Source organism: Pteropus alecto, unplaced genomic scaffold (genome assembly GCF_000325575.1).
Source record: "Pteropus alecto unplaced genomic scaffold, ASM32557v1 scaffold19, whole genome shotgun sequence".
In the NCBI taxonomy this organism is placed as follows: domain Eukaryota; kingdom Metazoa; phylum Chordata; class Mammalia; order Chiroptera; family Pteropodidae; genus Pteropus; species Pteropus alecto.
Window position 1 is genome coordinate 183,888 of NW_006442490.1, and position 20,529 is coordinate 204,416.

The 20,529-nt window shown below is 37.1% G+C and overlaps 1 protein-coding gene and 1 pseudogene across 5 annotated transcripts in view; one reads left to right on the forward strand and one right to left on the reverse strand.

Annotated features, from left to right (window-relative positions):
• The window catches only part of FAM122C (family with sequence similarity 122C), an 89,360-nt gene extending 71,181 nt beyond the window's left edge, over window positions 1-18,179 (reverse strand). For all 5 annotated transcript variants that reach the window (XR_003043065.1, XM_025039656.1, XM_025039655.1 and 2 more), the window contains exons 1-3: window positions 18,049-18,179; window positions 17,625-17,784; window positions 12,252-12,333 (exon numbers count right to left, since the gene is read on the reverse strand). Coding sequence is in view for 4 of the 5 variants with exons in the window: in XM_025039656.1 (XP_024895424.1) it covers window positions 12,252-12,333; window positions 17,625-17,734 (192 nt within the window). In the remaining variant the exon portion in view is untranslated. The remainder of the gene's footprint in view (window positions 1-12,251; window positions 12,334-17,624; window positions 17,785-18,048) is intronic.
• LOC102883510 lies at window positions 1,108-1,785 on the forward strand (annotated as a pseudogene).
• Window positions 18,180-20,529: the final 2,350 nt, after the last annotated feature.

The following is a 20,529-nucleotide window of genomic DNA, read 5'->3' on the forward strand; positions in this document are numbered from 1 at the left end:
AGCTGATGCATTGTCACAGGGATGGGGAGCACGGCAGAGGGAATGCAGTCAGCATTAATATGATGGCTAGGTGGAGGGCCAGGGGAGGGAGGGAGCAATTGGGGGTATCGTTATATGAACTATATAGATGTCTAACCAATGTACTGTATACTTGAAACTAATTTAAATAAATTTAAAAAATATTGTACACCAACTATACTTTAATAAAAAAATTTTCAAACTTACATAAAAGGGATATATTGGATATATGATTTGTTGCCATATGGAATATTGTTTTGAGCATTGTAACAGAGATCTTTCAAGCATCTATTTATATTAAATGTGTAATGGTGATAATGAACCTGGTACATAGTATGTGCTCAAAGAATGGTAACTACTACTACCATTACCACCATTATCACTACCATCATCAAACACTTCTAGAATTGTGTTTAATGATCTAAATAACAACTTGGCAACAACTTGGATTATATATAGCAGTTATAAAACTAGAGTATCTGTTCCCTACTATTCAGCATTCATCGTTTTTCCCATCTGGTCTTTTATTTTAATTAATTTCAATAGAATTAATTTTTAGAGCAGTTTTTGGTTCACAGCAAAATTTAGTGGAAAGTACAGAGATTTTCCCTGCCCTCACATAAGCATAGCCTCCCCCATCATTAAAAGCTAAACAAAAGTAGTAAATTGTTACAATAGCTGAACATACATTGACACAAAGTCCATAGTTTACATTAGGGTTCACTCTTGGTGTTGTACATTCTATGGGTCTGGACAAATGCATAATGACATGTATCCATCATTACAGTATTGTATCAAGTAGTTTCACTGCCCTAAATATCCTCTGTGCTCCACCCACTTATCCTGATCTTTTATTTTTTCAACAGAAATTGACTCACTTTTTTTCATTATAAAGCAATATATGCTCAGTATAAAACATAATTAATAGAGAAAAAAATCCCAGCATCACCCACCATCCAGAGATGACTATAGTAAATATCTGTGTTTATTTTTCCAGACCTGGATCCTACTGCACATACTATTTTGCAGTTTGGGATATATATAAAACTTGATATATTCTGGGTCTGCATCTAGGGATGTTTGCAGCTTTCAGCTCCTGGGCTGGCTTCTATCAAAATGCCCACTGTTCACGAAAATCTGTGGAAACTTAGCTGGAAGAGTGACCACTCTACACCCATAAGTGCATACAGGTCTGTCAAAGCATACACCAAGTTTTATACTTTGAACACTGAAATGACAATCAAGACTAAAGAAATGGATGAGGTCACCAGTCAACATATGACCAGCCACAGCAATGAAAAGAGAAGGACCAAAAAGGAACTTACATCAGTACTGACACCAGCCTTGTCTAGCCACCTGGAGACAGTGATTTGGGGCCTACTGAAAAAAACTGCTCAGTATGAGGCTTCCAAGTTGAGAGCCTCCTCCATGAAGGTGTTGGAGACTGATGAGGACTCCCTCACTGAGATATCTGCTCAAGGACCCACCAGGAACTGCAAGAAATGAACAGTCTACAAGGAAATGTACAGGAGTGATCTGGAGAAGGACGTTGTTGGCATATCTAGTGACTTTCAGAAGCTGATGTTTGCCCTTGCAAAGGGTAGAAGAGCAGCAGGTGGCTCTGTCACTGATTATAAACTGACTGACCCAAGAGTGAAGAGGAAAGGAACTGATGTTCCCAAGTGGATCAGCATCATGACTGAGCAGAGGGTATGTCACCTCCAGGAAGTATTTGAAAGGTACAAGAGCTATAGTCTTTATGATTAAGAAGGGGGTCAAAGGAGACCTGTTCCAGTGTATTCAGAACAAGCCTCTATTTTTGTGACTCTATCCAGAAAGACAGCAAGGGCGATTACCAGAGAGTGCTGCCATGCCTGTGGTGGGGCTCACTGAAACTCCAGCCGGCATAAGCATCCAGTAGTGTTCCTATGTTTCCAGCTAACAGTTCTAGAAAATCAGCTTGAGACTAATAGTCCCTATGTGTCCATCCCTGTAAGGATGATATTAACATTGTCCATGTACCCCCAAACTTATTTTAGTTATGTAAGCATTATCTGGCTTTCCTAGTTAGTCTCTCATTTTAGCTAAAGAAAGGAACAGTCCAAGGCAAGGCATTGGAAGTAAAACCTATGATGTGAAACACATTGCCTCTTGTGTACTGTGTCATAAACAGATGAATAAACTGGATTTTTATTTTATAAACAAATCGAAAATCACTTAATACATTCCACGCATCTTTCTATCATAAAATTCACCTGCAAAACCATTTTAAAGACTGAATATTATACTATATGGATGCACTGATAAGAAGCACTTGCCAGCACTTGCCAGCCACATCTTATCTCACTCAATTCTCATACCAGCCACACAACATAGACATTATTATTGTCCTCATTTTAAAGATTAGAAAATTGAGGGCCAGGGAAATTGAGCAACTTGCCCAAGGTCATATGGCTAGTAATTCCAAGAACTAGGATACAAACATAGTTAATGAAGGCTCAGTCATTTAACTTTAACTTATTCCCTGTTGTTAGACATTCATACTGTTGCCACATTTTTGCTTGCTCTTGTAAACAACGCTGTGATAACAACCTTTAAGCTAATTGTTGCACACATCCTTAATGAATTATTTAGGGTAAACTCATAAATTTGGAGTTTCTGGGTCACAAGGCTGTTGATACACATTGCCAAACTGCCCTCCAGAAAGCTTATACAAGTTTACTTTCTAGCAATATATGAGAATATCAATTTCCTTGTACCTCTCCAACATTAAATATTACTAGTTAGGAAACATTTGTATGCCTATTCTTAAGGCATATAGTAAAGATAATTTCTAAAGCAAGTAAGAAAATATTGTGATTTATCCAGTTTGGGATATTTTCCACCAATGCTCCCCTTTATTAGCAGTGATCACTGAGAAATTGTGCAATGACATGCACCAAATCTGAAAAATTTAGGTTTCCCCTTAAAAAAAAACTCTCAAGTATACATACATGTGTGTATACACACACACACACACACACATATACATACACACACCTTTGAACAAGCAGAATTTTACTATGTTTAACTCATGCTCATATTATCACCATTCAAACACCCAGAAAGTTCACAATATAGAATGTGAAACATTAAATGTTATAAGATTTATAATCCGATGAAAAGACATGCTAACTGGAACTTAAATATATACATATACTCTATGTAATTATGAAATTATGATGCTCTAGCTGTATAATAATGACATGTTATAAAAAAAAAAAAAAACAAAGGAAGAGAATTGCATGATGTGGCAAACTGTCCTAAACTAATTATGAAAGACTTCCTGGAAGAGATTATTTTTAACTGATAGCTAAGGGATGGGAAGGAACCAGTTTAGTTTTAGACAAAGGCTTAGAATTCCCTATTGGAAAACTTCATCCAGGAAATCCCGAGAAGATTGCCTGACTGAAATTGATGACATGAACAGGATATGCTGTGAAATGTCTGAGGAAGGTAGAATTTGAAATTGAGCTATAGTATGGTAAGCCACAGAAAAGTGTTTAACTTGGAAAAAATGTGGATTAAATATTGGACTTGACTGATTCAGTAATAATGTTGAAAATTAATTGTAGATAAGAAGGCTTCTGGAAGAGAATTATCCCACAGATTAAGTGCTATAGGTGGTGTTAGATAATTTTTCTATATGAAACAAAGAATTAAAATCGAAATGGTTTCCTGAGATGTCAATAAACCTCACTAGTATCTTTTACGTAAATTTCCATTGAGCCTTTCTCTCACACTCTAGGGGGAAAAGTCCTTGGGAGGAAGCAAGAGTGCCAGCACCAAGGAATGATGTGGTGGTAGTGGGTAGTGGGGGTGTTGGGGAGGGTGCTGGGCAAAGCTGATTCCCAAGCATTATCTTCAGTGAAGGAATTAAGATAGAAAAGATCAAGCTTAGTTCCATTTTAAAGAGAGACAACCGAAAACTATTGTAAAGACATTAAATTTGTTAAAAATAATTTAAACTTTACAAGTTTGCTATTTTAACCCATTTCCTACTGTAGTTACAAGAGATAAAACACTTAGAAAATCCTGAACAAGAGTTGTATGCTATGTTTATGAATGTCTCTGCCTAGTTCCTGAAATGATTTAAGGTGATATAGATTCTGAACATGAATTGAATATAGGCTAGAAAAACAGAGCATAAAGCAGGATCAGGAATGTACTAAATACGCTCTACTGGGTGGGACAGAAACTGGGTTTAGAGTTTATAGTTGCCAGTGTGAAAAGCAAAACCTAATCAGATAAATATCAGTAGCCATAAAATTAAAACATATTGCTCAAGAAAAGCACAATCGTTTCTGAGAGGAAGATGAGACATTTCTCTTGCTTATTTTGGAATAGGAGGGGCAGGGATGGAGAAAAGACATGGCCGTACCAAATTCAACAGAAGTTCCAGGAAGAGAATTCCTAGTGGAAAAGTAAGGAACAGGCATGCCAACCTCAGAGTTCTCAGGAGTTAAAGCAAAGGGGTAATTAGGGGACAAGGCACGGTCCCCATAGTTAGAAGAGGTCCTTGGGTTTCTGCTCATAAGTGGGGTGGAATGATTCCCTGATAGTGGTGAAGGAAATATTTGAGGTTAATTAAGAAAATAATTATGGATAATAGATATTTATAACGTTTGGAAAATAGGCATCTTTATTTGTATGTTAAATGATATCCATGGTTCTTCAATGCCCTGTTAATGGTGATTTTTTTTCCCCCAAAATGCTGTTTTACTTACACTGAAATACATGGAAAGCAGCACCAATTTTAAAATTTTTAAATTGTGGTAAAATGTTAGAATATAAAATTTACCATCTTAATCATTTTTAAATCTAAAGTTCATTAGTGTTAAGTACATTCATTGTGGAGAGTGGACTGCAAGCTGACAAGGTCCTTGCAATCTGTGAGGTCAACTAAAGGTTGCCTCGCCTCAAGAACCCTCCTAAGAATGGGGAAGTAAGAACTGATCGGAGAACAATGCGGTGTTGCTCTGAGACAGGGAGGGAAGTACGCTCATAGCCGCCAGCAGTTGGAACTGCAAAAGATCATAGCAGGGTGTGGGTTGGGTGATTGTGCAGAAGATGATTTTATCCTAGCCAGCAATTGTATGCTCTTATATAAAAGTAGCTTGTAAAAATAAAACTGTGCCATTGCTCCACCATAAGTGGACAGTGGACGTCCTGATCCCAGCTTTCTGTCTTCTTTCTTTTCTTAATCTCCCACCGTTCCCACTCAGGTACATTCTCCAGAGCCGCACTGGACGTGGCAGGATTTACCACTTGCTGGACACAGCAATTCATATTGTTGTGCAACTAATCTCCATAACTCTTTTCATCTTGCAAAACTGAAACTCTATACCCATTAAACAACACCTCCCCATTCCCCCTTTCCTGCAGCCCCTGGTAACCATCATTCTACTTTCTGCCTCTATGAATTTGACTATTCTAGGTTCCTGCAGCACCAATTTTAAGGACAGGCCAGTATGAGATAGGACACTTAAATTTATGGTTCATGATATCACTCAATAATAACTGTATTTTTTAAAAAAATGATGTTTCTGTTTTGTAATGTGATGTATCAACTAGAAATAAAAACACCTATATTGTTGATACTTTGTGAAAAACATTCAAGTAATATAGAAATACATAAAGTAGAAGTAAAATTTTTCCTCTAATTCCATGCTCCAGAGATAACTAATAAAAATAGATTGATACATTTCCTTCTGACATCTGTAAATATATATAAGATCATACTATACAAATGATTCTGAACTCTGGGTGAAATTACTAGGTACAAAGGTTAGTGACGCTGCTGAGGATGGCAGAGTGGAAAGATGGAAGGAAGCTGGGTCTCTAATGACATCACTGAGCCACTGGATTAAACAACCCTGCAATCTCCTTTCCTCAAGACTTCTTGAGATAATAAATGTCCCTTACTGTTTAAGTTGCCTCTGATTGGATTTTGTTACTTCTGCCAAAAGCATTCTAATTATCACATCACTCTCTTAGATAACTCAGCATATCTATACTGAAGGCAAGTATATACCTATATAAATCTTATAATGATAATAACGTGATACTTTCACAAAATAAAAGCATATGCATAATGCTGTTACAGTAATAAAACTTCAATAAAACTTGAAATTCCCATTACCAAATAAGATAAAATGACTTCAGTTCTGCCAAACACAATCCATGATATAAGATGGTTTCTTTTAAATATTCATTATATTAAATGGAACCTTATGCAAATCAAGAGCCTAGAATTCCTAAAAAAAAAAAAAAAGCCAAGTACATGGTTGCTCTATATATGTATTATTACTAATAAAGACATCTAATATTTATTGAGCATTTAGTATGTGCCAGTGCTTTGCTGAGTGCTTTACACTGATTTTTTCACATGCTATAAGCTTTTAAAAAAAGCCTGTGGTAAAATACACGCAAAATTTACCATTTTAACCATTTTAAGTGATATTAAATACTTTTACATTGTTGTGCTATATGCTTTAATTTTTTTCCTTTTTCTTTTTTTCTTCCAGCTTTTATTGATAGTATCTCACACTGATTAATGTAATCACTACAACAAACCTATGAGGCAGATACTATTACATTCCCATTTTACAGATGAGGGAATCAAGGCATAGAAAGGGTAATTTGCCCCTGAATAACTAAGCTGGTATGTATGGTGCTATTTATAGGTCCTTACCTCCCAGTCATTTGTCAACCCAATCCAACTTGTCTTCACCTCACCCCAGCCCTCTCTCCATTGAAACTGTTTTCAAATATAAGAAATTTATGAATTTCTCTCCATTTTGGTAACTCAAAGGACACCTTTCAGTCTTTATCATGTCTGACCACTTGACAGAATATGATTTAATACTTTTCCTTGGTTTTTCATGGTACTATTGTCTTCTGAGTCTTCTTCTGGCTCTCTGACCATTCTTAGTCTTCTTTGATGGAGCCTCCTCTTCTGATTGATGTTTAAGTAGCCTCTTCTCTTCCCTTTTATACTCTTTCTGTAGGTCAAATCATTTATTCTCGTAGCTTTAAATAGCAATCTATTGATGATTCCTAAGTGTGTGTCTCTAGCCCAGATCTCTATCCTGAGATTTAAACTATTATATCTAACATTTCCATGTAGAGATCCCAGAGAACCTCAAACTTAACATGTCCAAAACTAAACTTGTCTTCCCTTCTAAATTCACTCCTCTTCCAATGTTCCCTTCTTCTGTGGGATCGCCATCCCATTATTAGCTCAAGCCAGATATCTCGTAGCCCTCTTTGCCCCCACCATTTCCTACTCTCCATTGAATCTATCACCAATTCATTCTACCTTTTAAATATTTCATGAATATGACACTGTTCTCCATGCCCACTGCCATCGCATTAGTCTGAGTTACTATTAGCAATTTGTCAGGGTTATTGCACTTGCCTCCTATCTGATCTTGCATCTACTTTTCCCCTCTTCCAACCCACTCTGCAGCCAGGGTACTCTTTTAAAAATGCAAATCTGATCATGTCAATCACAGACTTAAAATTCTTCAATGGCTCCCCATTGACCTTAGGATAAAGTGCAAAATCTTGTTTTTATTTATTTATTAAAATTATTGGGGTGACATTGGTTAATTAAATCAAATAGGTTTCATGTGTACAATTCAATAACACATCATATGTATGCTGCATTATGTATTCATCACCCAAAGTGATTGCTTGCTTGGGCTAGAATGTAAATGTGATAAATACATAATGCAGCATACATATGATGTGTCATCACCTTCCTCCACCAAATATTTGACCCGCCTTCCCCATATTCCTCTCTCCTCCCCACTGCTAACCACTAATCCACTGTCCGTGTCGGTGAATCTCTGTCATGTTTGTTTATTACTTTTAATTTTATGTTCCACATATGAGTGAAATCATATGGTTCTCAACTTTTTCTGTCTGACTTATTTCATATAGCATTATAATTTCAAGATTCATCCATGTTGTTACAAATAGCAGTATTTCATCTTTTCTCATAGCTGAGTACTATTCCATTGTATGTGTACCATGTCTTCTTTATCCACTCATCTTTTATAGGACACTTGGGTTGTTTCGATGTCTTGGCCACTGTGAATAATACTGCAATGAACATCAGGGTGCGTATATCTTTACAGATAAATGTTTTCAAGTTTTTTGGGTAAACACCCAGAAGAGGGATTGCTGGGCCATATGGTAATTTTATTCTTAGTTTTTTGAGGAACCTCTATACTGTTCTCCATGGTGGCCATACCAATTTGCATTCCCACTTAGCAGTGTGTGAGGATTCCTTTTCTCCTACAACCTCTCCAACACTTACTACTTGTCTTGTTGATGATAGCCATTCTAACAGGTATGAGGTGGTATCTCATTGTGATTTTGATTTGCATTTCCCTAAGAGCTAGTGAGGTTGAACATCTTTTCAAATATTTGTTGGCTATTTGTATAGCTCTCAAGAAGAGTCTATTAAGCCGCTGTCCATTTTTAAGTGAATTGTTTTTTGTTGTTGTTGAGTTCTATGAGTTCTTATATGTTTATTTTTTTAGCTTGACTTAGAAGGCCCTACAAGATCTTGCACAGTCTACACCTCCAACCTCAACTCTCACCACTTCATCTTTATTTCCACTCTAGCAAGAACACACTTCATTCAAATTCTTTACATACTCTATTCTCTACATACCACACTCTTTTTCAATCTAGGCCTTTAAACATGCCATTTTTTACCTCCCAAACTAGCTAACTCCTCAAACTAGGTTAGATCTCTCTGGTAACTAGGTCTGGGCATAATACATAGTAGATTCCTAAAAAAATATTTGTTGACTTAGCTGAGTAGAAAAGAAGACTGGATATGTACGGGGGCTTTGATAGATAAGCAAGTGCTTAATAAATACTATTGAATGAGTAAATGGGTGAATTGATAGAGATTTGTTTAATGAATAATTCTAATTTTTCCCCAATATAACATTAGTATATTTGTGTTTTTTTAACAAAAAAGGGGCTCTAGTTGGTCGTAGACAGAGCTGCCTATGTAGCTGACCTGCCAACCCTGGGGCAATGTGACCCAGTGATCAGCAAATGCTTTTCACTACTTTGGACAAAGGTAGCCACCTTTATTTAAGGAATCCACATAAAGGATCTGTTTCTCAAACCAGAAATCTTCTATGTGACTGACCTTCCATTAAAAACACAATTTCTTAGATTGCTTGCTTGGGCTAGAATGTAAATGTGTCTTTGCCTGAATAAGCCACACATATACTGTTCAACAAAAGTTTTCAATTATCTGTATCTTCTCAGTGAACCTGCCCGAAAGACTCTCAAATGACGAGATTGAGCAATAGGAAAAAGCAACTTTTCCTTTTAATGATAACTGTGATCTCTGACCCTGTTTTCTTGCTTTTGCAACTTCCCTGGTGCCTGAAGCATCTGGGAGGCTGGCTCTCAGGCATCTTCATTTGGTCATGCTCTGCCCAAATGGCACCCATGAGTAGGTCAGCTCTCATGGATGTGAAGACAAACCACACAGTCAAGGTGGTGGCTCTGTCCTCTCATCCTCCTAGTTAATATTTATTTTCAGCACCCGTTCGATGCAGTTTTAACCCTCTACCTATTGCATTGCTGTGACTTTTAGGCCATTATTTGATTTTTGTACTAAAAAAATGCTTTGTTACAAAAATCAGCACACTTTTTTTTTTTTAATCTGGAGAGAAGATATTATGGTGACTGAAAATATGGTGAGGTGTCAAATATAAATGTATAAAAGCCTTCTTGCTGTCCTGTTGGTCGTATTACATTCATTTTATATTTGCTGGCAATATTGGAGGTTTCTTTTTTGTTTGTGTAAACTCTAATTTCTATCAAGGTGTCATGAATTTTTAAAATTTTGTATTACATTACAACTGTCTCAGTGTTGGTTAACTGATTTTTGCCAGGGCCATTGTTGATCAAGCAAATAAATTCAACAGTCATTTGAGAAAAGAAAAAGGCACTCTGTAACAAATCTGACAAGTTCAATGACCGAAAGTAACCTCACAGGGTGGTGATCTGTTTATAAATTCTTAACTGGGCAGGTCATGGTGGGTCGTCATGCTCCAGGCCTATAAAAGGTTTATCTTTGCCTTAAGCAAACCCTGTCCATTTTTCATGTGCATATAGGTTAATACACCTTTTCCAGACCCCTCAGAGGTATAACCACCCTCAAAGTAGCACATAATCTTGTTTAATTTTTCTTACATTCCCTCCTTAATTCCAAATGTATAAAAAGAACTGCAAAACTATCACTCACTGGAGTATTTGAGATCTTGCTTCCCAGCAAGTCATCAGTTTGGCTCAAATAAACTTTTATAAATTTCTCTATAGGTTTGGATGTTTTTTTGTGTGTGTGTGTTGACAGTGGGGATAATACTGAATATCATTCTATGAAGAGAAATATGTAGTTTTAAGATTAGGAGGCAATATTTTAAAATGGGTTCCAAGCTATAACATTTCACTAAAATATGCTCTATAGATTCCATCATATAAAAAAAATCATGTAAGAGAAATCTATGAAAAGTTGTATGTTGACAAATTAGATAATCTAGATGAAATGCACAAATTCTTAAAAATACAAAAATTACCAACCAATTCAAGAGGAAATAGAAAATCTCAAGATACCTGTAACTAAGGTAGGAGTTACACTAGGGGCCCTCCCCAGGGGAGCCAACATGAGAAACAGCCTTAAAACAATATCCTTGACACAATAATGAGGAAATGACAGAGAAATTCCCCAACATAGGCATGTGCAGAAGGACAGCTGGTGTGACCTCGAATTCACTTCTGCTTCATTATGCTATCATTATAATAAATTTACATTGCGATTTTGGGCCCCCCCCTTATGGGCAAAACGAATGCATTATGGGTATATGCATGCTCAAAGACAAGAAGATTATGTATCTGTCAATCAAGGCTTGTAGGGGCGGGGCTATGGTGACGGGGAGGACCAAAGCTTTGCAAGCTTAATAAAAGAGCCCAAAGCAGGAGGCTTCGGGGCTGATCTCTCTTGGCAGTCCACTCTCCCTTCTGAGAGTGTACTTTATCTTCAGGGTTGACTTCTCTTAACAGCCTATTCTCTCATCTGAGAAGTGTATTTTTGCTTTCAATAAAACTTGCTTGCTTACAATCTTCTGGGCATCTCCCTTAATTCATTGTCACCTGACACCAAGAACCAAGGACCAGGAGTTCTAGGACTCCCTAGAACCAGTAACATAACAAGTACTGTAAAGAGCTAGAATCTGTTTCAAAAACCTTCCAAAGAAAAGTCTAGGACCAGATGGTGAATTCTACTAAACATTTAAAGAAGAATCAACACCAATCCTACTCAAACTCTTCCAAAAACAGAAGAAGAGGAACATTTCCTAACACATTCTAGGAGGTTAGCATTACCCTGATACCAAAGCCAGCAAAGATAATTCAAGAAAACTATAGACTAATATCCCTTATGAATATGATGGAAAAACTCTCAACAAAAAAATAGCAAACTGAATCCAATAGTACATTAGAAAGATTATACACCAGGACCAAGTAGAATTTATCCCAGGAATGCAAAGGTGGTTCAACTTAAGAAAATCAATGCAATACAACCAATATTAACAGAATCTCAATAGATGCACAAAATAGCATTTGAAACAATTCAACACCCTTTCATGATAAAAATACTCAGCAAAGAGCAAATGACAAGATTTTTTTTTCTTTTAGGAACTTCTGCAACATGATAAATGGCATTTAACAAAACCAACAGCTAATATACTCAATGATGAAAGACTGAAAATTTTACAGCGATGATCAGAAACAAAACAAAGATGTGTGCTTTTTGAAACAAGAGAGAGGTGGTGGTCGATCAACATTGTGAATGCACTAACTGCTCCTGAATTGTATACTTTAAAAGTGTTAACTGTATGTTATGCGAATTTCACTTCAATAAAAAGATTCGTTATATGAAATAAGTATTATAAGAATTATAATTAAGAGATTAATGTTTATAGCAGTGTTTCTTGAAGTGAGAACTTGTCAGAAATGTAAATTCTCAGGCCCCATTCCAGACTTCTTTAATCAGAAACTCTGGGATTGAGAGCCAGTAGTAGTCTGTTTGAGAACCACCATTAAGGCCAAGAGCACAATCTTGGCTAGTGAGGCTGCTATAAGCATTTTCTTACCGGACAGTTTTGGGTCCTAAATGTTGTACTGTTTCCTCTAGTTCTTAATGTGTCAGCTTGGAACACCTGTGAATTATCATCACTAAGAAGAAAAAGAAAACATTTGTCACTTACAAAATTTTTTTAAAGAAATAAGTTCAAATACTTAAATAGCAATGTCATTAATGTAAATGGCTTCTTTGTGGAGACAGCTGTGCAGATGTAGAAATTAAAACACCTATACACACATGCACACACACATTTATACAAAACTTCAGTCGGCTGAGCCTAAATAAGGGTCCGTATAAGGTAAGGAATTCTCAAGCATGCCACTTTACCTGTAGTCATGCTACCAAGAATAAATATAATTTATTGTGGCTTTGAATACATAATTTTCTGTGTAAACCTGTAACTGATTTAAATTTATGTTTGGAACTACAATGTGCTAGTACCAATTCCCTCTTAACTCCCAAACTTTCACACTAACAAGAGGGGTAACCAGTAGCAGGAATTGATAGAACCGATATTTTCAAACATGTTTCATTTGGCCTATTCAGTGTTTTGTTTTTGAATTAGTTGTGCACATTTCAAACACTGAGAGAGTTCACACAAATAATCCATATTCCAGATTTCTGGCTTCTATTGAACATTTGCAAGATGTTGCCACGCTGGGTCACATTCCCACGTGGCAACAATGATCTGAAGCTGAGCGGCTGCTGCCCGCTAAAGATGGTGCTTCCGTCCTCAGCTTTGATGGTGCCCACCTAGCCGGCCCCAGCCCTATTTGGGACCCTGCAGAAGTTATTTTCTTTTTTATGTCTTCTTTTTGTTATAACTTTTTATTTTCAAATAGTTTAAGACTCACAAGAAGTTGTGACAATACAGAAGTTTCCTGTACCTTTCATCCAGGTTTTCCTAATGATAATAAAAAAATCATCTTTAACATTTTCTTTTTTGCCCCCTAAATCCAATTGGGTGCCAAGTCTTCTAGGTTTTACTTTTATGATCTTACTAATATCCATCTTATTCTTTTCAGTCTCCTTGCCCCAAACCAATTTCAAGCTATTTTACTTTTCCACAGACCCTGCAATAGTCTAATTAGTCACCTCACCTCTGTTCTTTCCTTACGGCCATCTCTCTAACAGACTACCTGATCACCTTCCTAGAGAATAGCTTGCTCTCCTGCTCACAACTTTCTGTGACTCTGAACTGCCTGCAGAATTCAGTTACTTACTATGACATTCAAAGCCTTCCACAATTTAGCTTCAAACTTTTGGATTTCATATACTAAAATTTCAAAACAAAATCTTGGCACAAACATATGGTGGTGACCATTTTCTTTGGTCAAGTTAGGACATTTAAAAAAAATCTCACCACCAACACCATTGTTTCATTTATAAAAGGACATTTATGTAGTAAAAAAAAAAAGTAGGAATAGAAATCTCAGAGTAAGGTATAGTCCTGCCCAAGTAAGGATGATCGGCAACTATATAACAACATATTTAAGTATGCTGTGCTTAACTTCCTTAAAACTATGAATTGGTGAAAATGTCACCCAGGACAAGCAATGGTCAGCAGATGAACATTTGGGACCGAGTGATACAGACAGAGTTGACCAGCTTTCCGGAATACATCTATGCTTTTCTGCCTCCAAGTCTGTTCCATATACTTGGAATGCTGTCCCAGTTCTCCAGCCCTCTCTCTTTCAGTCTGCATCCTATTAATCTGTTAGGGTGCGTCTCAAATACCACTTCTCCAAGAACCTTTTCCTTATCCTTCATCAATTCTGCTGTCATTTCTTATTCCTTTCATTGAATTCCCCTAACACTTTTTTCCCTCCCTAAGCACAGACCTAATTCTACCATATGTTTAAGGCCTTCGTATATTGATTTTTCCTATTAAATTAAAACCTTATTGAGCCTTGAGGTACATTTTGCAGCATGGTAATTTGCATATAGCAGGCAGTTAACTCAATACTTTATGAGAGAATATATGTATGGGTTTAATTTTACTGCCTTTCCCAGTCATTTTCCTTATAGGAGTATATTCTAGAAGTCACTTATGAGGAAGTTAGGAAGATGCTAATGAGTTACACATTTCTACTATCTTTTGTTGGGCGGAGGGAGTAATTCTTAAGGCTGGCAATTATGTTCCCTCTAAATTTTTGCCTGCCAATTTTATTTAATAAGACTACAACTAAAAGAAATCGAGGCAGTATATACTTCAATTGGTATGAGTCACTCAGCATGATTTCATAAACTCCTAGGTGATATCTGGAACTGAGTTAAGTGCTATACTTACAACTTGGAAAAAGTGAAGATAATGTAGCTAGATAGATGTTCAATGCTCCACATCAAATGATCAGTAAGCAGCTCTGTCTAAATTACAATATATTTATGTCAATTATATTCCCAAAGCAATCATTCTTCATGGCCACTATTGTTCTTCCAGGTTTGTAAGACTGTACTAAATCAGATAGTGACAAAGTTTTTCTACAAAGAGCCAACAGTAAATACTTTGGGCTTTGTGAACTATACAATCTCTGTTGCAACTACTCAACTGTAGTGGGAAAATGGCCATGAACATTAAGTAAACGAATGGGCACGGCTATGTTCCAATAAAACTTTATTTAAAAAACAAGGTGGCAGGCTGGATTTGGCCCGTGGGCAGTAGTTTGACTTTGAGGCAAAAACCATTTAAATGCAGGGTCAGGCTAGAGGTATTTAAAAGGGGAAGGCACTGGCAAAAATCCAATAACTTAATCTCTAATTCCAGTAAGAGCCAGAGAAGCTGAAGAGAAAATGACTATCTTTAAATAAAGTTATTGACACCAGTAGTGAAGTCAGCCAACTAGAGGGCTAAAGAGTACAAAGAACCAAGAGGTTCAAAACTTTTGGCATTGGTATTTTTATTAATATAAGATGTACACAAAGCAGTGCAGAGACTTCTTAAAAACAGTAACACTTGTACTAAAGAGCTGACATTTAATGAACAAATTCTGCAAATGCTGGTGCAAGAGAGATTGAATCTTTATGTACAGGAAACATCAAGCAAAATTGGAAAATTACCTGAAAGGAGTGCAATGATATTTAGCGAGCTGTGAAAGAGGCAAAGCAACAAGTATTAGAGGCCCAGCTAAGGAAAGGTGAGAAAAGTGAGCAGTGTACATGTGCAACTGAAAAGAACTGAGGTGAATATGAATTCAACTAAGGCTGTTTCATTCTACTTTGTTTTTCCTTCAGTGTAACTTTTCTGACCACACCCTAAACTTGCCACAACAGCACAAAATATGCCCTCAGATCATTTGGATGAGTTTCCTGACCTCAGGCATGTCATATATCATTCCTATCCTTTCTTTCTCATAAACAAGAGGCTCTGGACTTGATCTACTTTGTGGGTTCTTTACCTTAAACTCCTACTAGATAAAGATACAATTACCCTGCACCCTTCTGTACAAATTTCACTTCATACATCAGGATCTTAAGCTATGGAATTCAACACTGCAACTATGCTCTAATAATGATAAAAATAAAAATTTCAAATCTTTTGCAGAACAAAGCAAAGTATGAGGGAATAGCTCTGATCACTCTCTATGCTTCCAGAACTTTGGGGATTGAAGAAGGCGGCCTGCACCCCAACACTTATTAAACAGGACTCACATGTTCCTTCAAGTATATACCTTCTATTATCTATTGGCAACTTGTTTTTTTCATTTCATAAGTCTTCCAATAAAACCAACATTCTCCCTAAGTGCTTTCTCCTACTAGCAGAATGGGTCCATAATTCATTTATTTGCACAATGGGATTAGAGTAAAATCCTGAATTTATAGGATGTTCTTGTTCTCAGCACAACATGCAGAGGTGCCCCTGACTTATTTTTCTATCTGCCTATTAAAAATGGGAATGTATTATTTTTTCGTCAGTTTGCTTTTTACTTTGCAACTTTTACCTCAAATTACCAGAAAACTGAATTTCTTTAATCAGTTTAGCTGTTGAGTAACGGTGGATAAAGCACTAGCTTAGGAGTCAGGAGCCAGATTCTTAGTACTGGCTCTACTACTATGCCATTTTAGAGATTTATGGATTTATGGGTCTTGGTTTCCTCATATGTTAAACAAAAACGGTAGACCTAGTTTTTCAGTTCATGTCTAATGGTTGTGATTTATAACTATCAGTATGATGCCAGCAAAAGGGGGCGGGGCAAAGTTAATAACATGTAGTGAACACACTTTTCAGACATTTTTACAATATTGAGAAAACTTTATGATGCTGGGATATGAGATTCGAGATCTCACTTTAAAATTCTGTTTTAAGAAATAATAAGCTTGAGTCATGCCAGACCTTTGGATATGTGCAGAAAATACTGTTAACTCTCATTTAGGGCAGTGTTTCTAAGTCATGTGCATTTTTCATTATGAGCCCTCAATGAGCCTTTTTATTTTATTCTTGTTTTTTTCTCTTTTTAAATTTTTTTATTTATTTATTTAAATTTAAAAAATTTTTCATTATGGTGATGTTGGTTAACGAAATCCAGTAGTTTCAGGTGTACCGTTTAGCAGTAAGGCATATATATATTGCATTATGTGTTCACCACACAGTTAGATTTCTTTCTGTCAACACATATTTAACTCTTTTACCTCCCACTTCCCCTCTCCTCCCCTACCCTCTGGTAACCACTAGTGCATTGTCCATGTCCATGAGCAATGAGCCTTTTTAGACATTTCTTCCAATCGCTCTCCCTTGAAAATCCCCACAAAATTTCCATATGAATGTATATCTGTGCTTTATACATAGAAAGAGTTATATATTTTTTCACGCTCCCAAAGAACCACATTGGGGACAATATCAGCCATTGAGAATGCAAAATTTAAGAGATGAACTTTCTGTAATACTTAAACTTTTTGTTCAAATAAAATTAGGTATAAAAAAGGTCCAAGTCGATTTGCTTGACAACCATGCTTGAGGTGAAGGTCAGAGGTGACAAAGCAGCTGAGAGAACGGCAAAAATTACTGTCCTCGCAGAAGATGTAGAGGTGAGGGTGGGGAGTGTTGGGTTTCTTTAAAGGAGTGTATAAGGAATGGGGCGAAGTTAGAAAAAGTGCTCCGCACCATTTAGTTGCTGCTTTCGGGTGTTGGTGGACTGTCAGAAGAGGACGTTTAGGTTCATATATACATGTCAACCTCAGGGTGGGTGTGTGCTCTCTCTCTGGCTAAGCCGTCCCACCTCTCCCATCCCCCTGGGCTGAGGGGTGGGATCTCTGGAATCCAAAAACAAAGGAGATGCCTGCAGAACCTCGATGAATGAAGGGATGTGAATGCTTCCGGAACTCACTTTCCCCAATTCTTGCCACCCACTCCCCTGCTTGCCTCCTCCAGTATCTTAATCCTGCTCACCCAAGCCCACTGATCAAAGGGGCACTGTTGAATCGTCTCAGGATGTTGCCGTCAGTGGTGGTTGAACTCGGCTGCAGCTCCAAGTCTAGTTCCATTTTCTCCTGTGTCATATCCGTGTTGAGGAAGAAGCTACTGTTTAGGTCTAAGTTCTCAAGGTTTTCTGGCTCCCGTTCACAAAAAGGCAAGTTAATTTGGTGAGATAATGTAGGGAGGGAGAAAAGGGGGAAAAAGAGATGAGAGGAGGAAGCTCTTAGACAAGAGAGGTGCTCATTTTTGCAGCCCTACTAACCCTAACATCAACGGGCATAAAGTGGGGCAGGACTGGCTCTGAACCGCCTACCCTCCCCCCCAAGCTCGGGTCCCCTAACGCTGAGACCTTCCACCTCCAACCTTATCATGAAAATGAGAAATTTATCTTAGTCACCTCCGCGAATATTTCTCCTTTTTCTCTCTCAGCCAAGGGTATGCCAGGTAAGCCTTTCAGGTTAAAGCAAAGACTACAACCAGCGGACTTGTAGAATCTCTTGGGCACCGCCCCTCTGCGCATGCGCTCCGTGTCTGGCGCACCAGTGCCCGCTTATACGCAAGCAATGAGCATTATTGCGTGTACCTTGGTCAGTCTAGGCTAGGGGCGCACGCGCATTCAAGGAGCCGCCTGTTTTTGCCGAGCTCAGTCCCCCCGCCTCTCTTCCTAGTGAAAATTCACTGAGATCGTTCCTTTTCTCCTAGTTAACCTTGAAATGGTTTCATTAACCATTATTTAGGAAACAAAGGGTGGGGGAGGAGTAAGATGTATGGGAGATGTTCTTTCTGCCCTATGCCTCTCAATTTTCTCAATTTTGGTTAACCCATTAACCCCATATGACTGAGGCCAACAAGCTTGTTACCTCTCATGACGAATTTTTCCATCCTGTTAAACTAGACACACTATACCTTTGTAATTTTTAAAAAACTAAAGCCTGGGGGGGAAAAAAAAACATAACCACTCCTAAGTGCTTAGAGGCCACCTGCTCTCAAAGGGTCCTGTTTGGGCACTAGCTCAATGGAATCAATTGTGCAGATGGATCATTGTTTTCCATATAGCTTCATTATTTTTTTTTTCATAATGATACAATGTGTTTTACAGTGAATAAACTATAGCTCCTCAAAACTATTCATCTAAGAAAAAGATTTAAGTTAAAGCAGGGAGGCTTATTTTCTTAAAACAAATATCTCAGAATTTAGTATCCATCCAATCAGTGTTTCCATTTAACAATGCTGCCATGGCTCAAAATATTTTAAGAACTACCCTTTTAGAATTTTTTACCATCAGTTAATGAGCTTTAATTTTGTAAAACCACGCATTTTAGGAACCATATAGAGAACTGGCAGAGAATGCAAGTGCAACTAGTGAAATGGGAGTTATTAATTAAAAGTCACAATATGGCATAGCACTTTACAGTTTAAAAATTGTTTTCACATACTTATCTCAATTGGTTCAATCATTAAACCTGCTCAACTAATCAGTGGTGAACTTAAAATGAGATTGTCTTGAAATAGTTCCTGACATGTTATGACATGAAAGATCATAATAATTCTTCCTTCATTCCGAGAATAGAATAAGAAAAGCTTAATTATATTAGGCAGAATTAGGTTACCTAAATCCTAGACACTAGGATGATTTGAAGTCATCATTCCGATGGAAGATGGATTAAAAATAGCCACCATTTTGGGGGCACTTACTCTGTGCTAGGTACTGTCCTAAGCACTTTAGATATGTGGTTGCATTTAATGCTTACAGTAACTCTTTGAGGTAGGCACCATCACAATACCCATTTTTCAAAGGAGGAAACCAAAGCCCAGAGGGGTTACTCAAATTACAACTACTAAGTTTCAAAGCTAAGATTCCTCTGCCCTTCTATTTAAGTGAAAAGACAGACAAGGTACCTCTGGATATTCTCCTGGACACTATTTCTGTACTTATAAGCACTTGATAAATACTTATTGTTCTATGAATAAATGCAGGTTTAATAATCCATCCTTCACAGGTATCTTGTAAAGTAGGTAAATCATTTCTATTCTACAGTTGATAAAACTCCAGAGACATTAATAGCACATAATCAGGTAGCAGTAGAATCTGAGCTGGTACAAAGATCTCTTGAAAGCCACTGTTAAAGTTTCCAGGGTACTTAAATGTTTATGAAAGATGGCAGCTAAAGATGAGTAAAGCCAAGGTGTATGCAAGAGGCAGTGGTTAAATACAGAACGGTGGGTAAAAATCAAACTGAATAGTAGGAAAATATGGAGTACACCAGAAAACAAATAGATCTTACCTCCACTGTACAGCTCATTTTATTTTTCAAAGTTCGTTAATATTCCTGGCAGGTAATAAAGTCTAATGGATATATTTTGAATGAATAGACAAAATCTTATGCCTAAGCATTACAGATAACTGATTTAAAAAATCTAAGTATAGTAACACTAAGAAAATAGGCATAATAAAACAAGGAAAAAGCAACTAAGACTGTTTCTAGAAAAGAGATAGTAATATGAAATGACTAAATATATGAAATGGATAAGTTTCTACTTATTATCAAAGAGGAGGGATTCTCTCTAAAGTGCAGCTACGTGTCAGGAACTGAAAACCCGTAAAGATAGAGACCAGACTCAGTACATACACAAGTTGGCATGTCAAAAGGAACAAGTAAAACAAAAATAAAGAATTCTGTATGCTGTAGTGGCAAACACAACATTTAAAGAAATTTTAACGTCTTCCCATATTTACCCACACATGATTATACCAACCTAGCTGTGTTCTATGATCAGCTCTTGCTGTTCCGAAGTAATATGCCATGCTTTCAGATTGTTGGTTTGCTTAGATCTTTACCTTAGCAGTTATGCTACTGCTGTTTTTGTATGTCTGCTG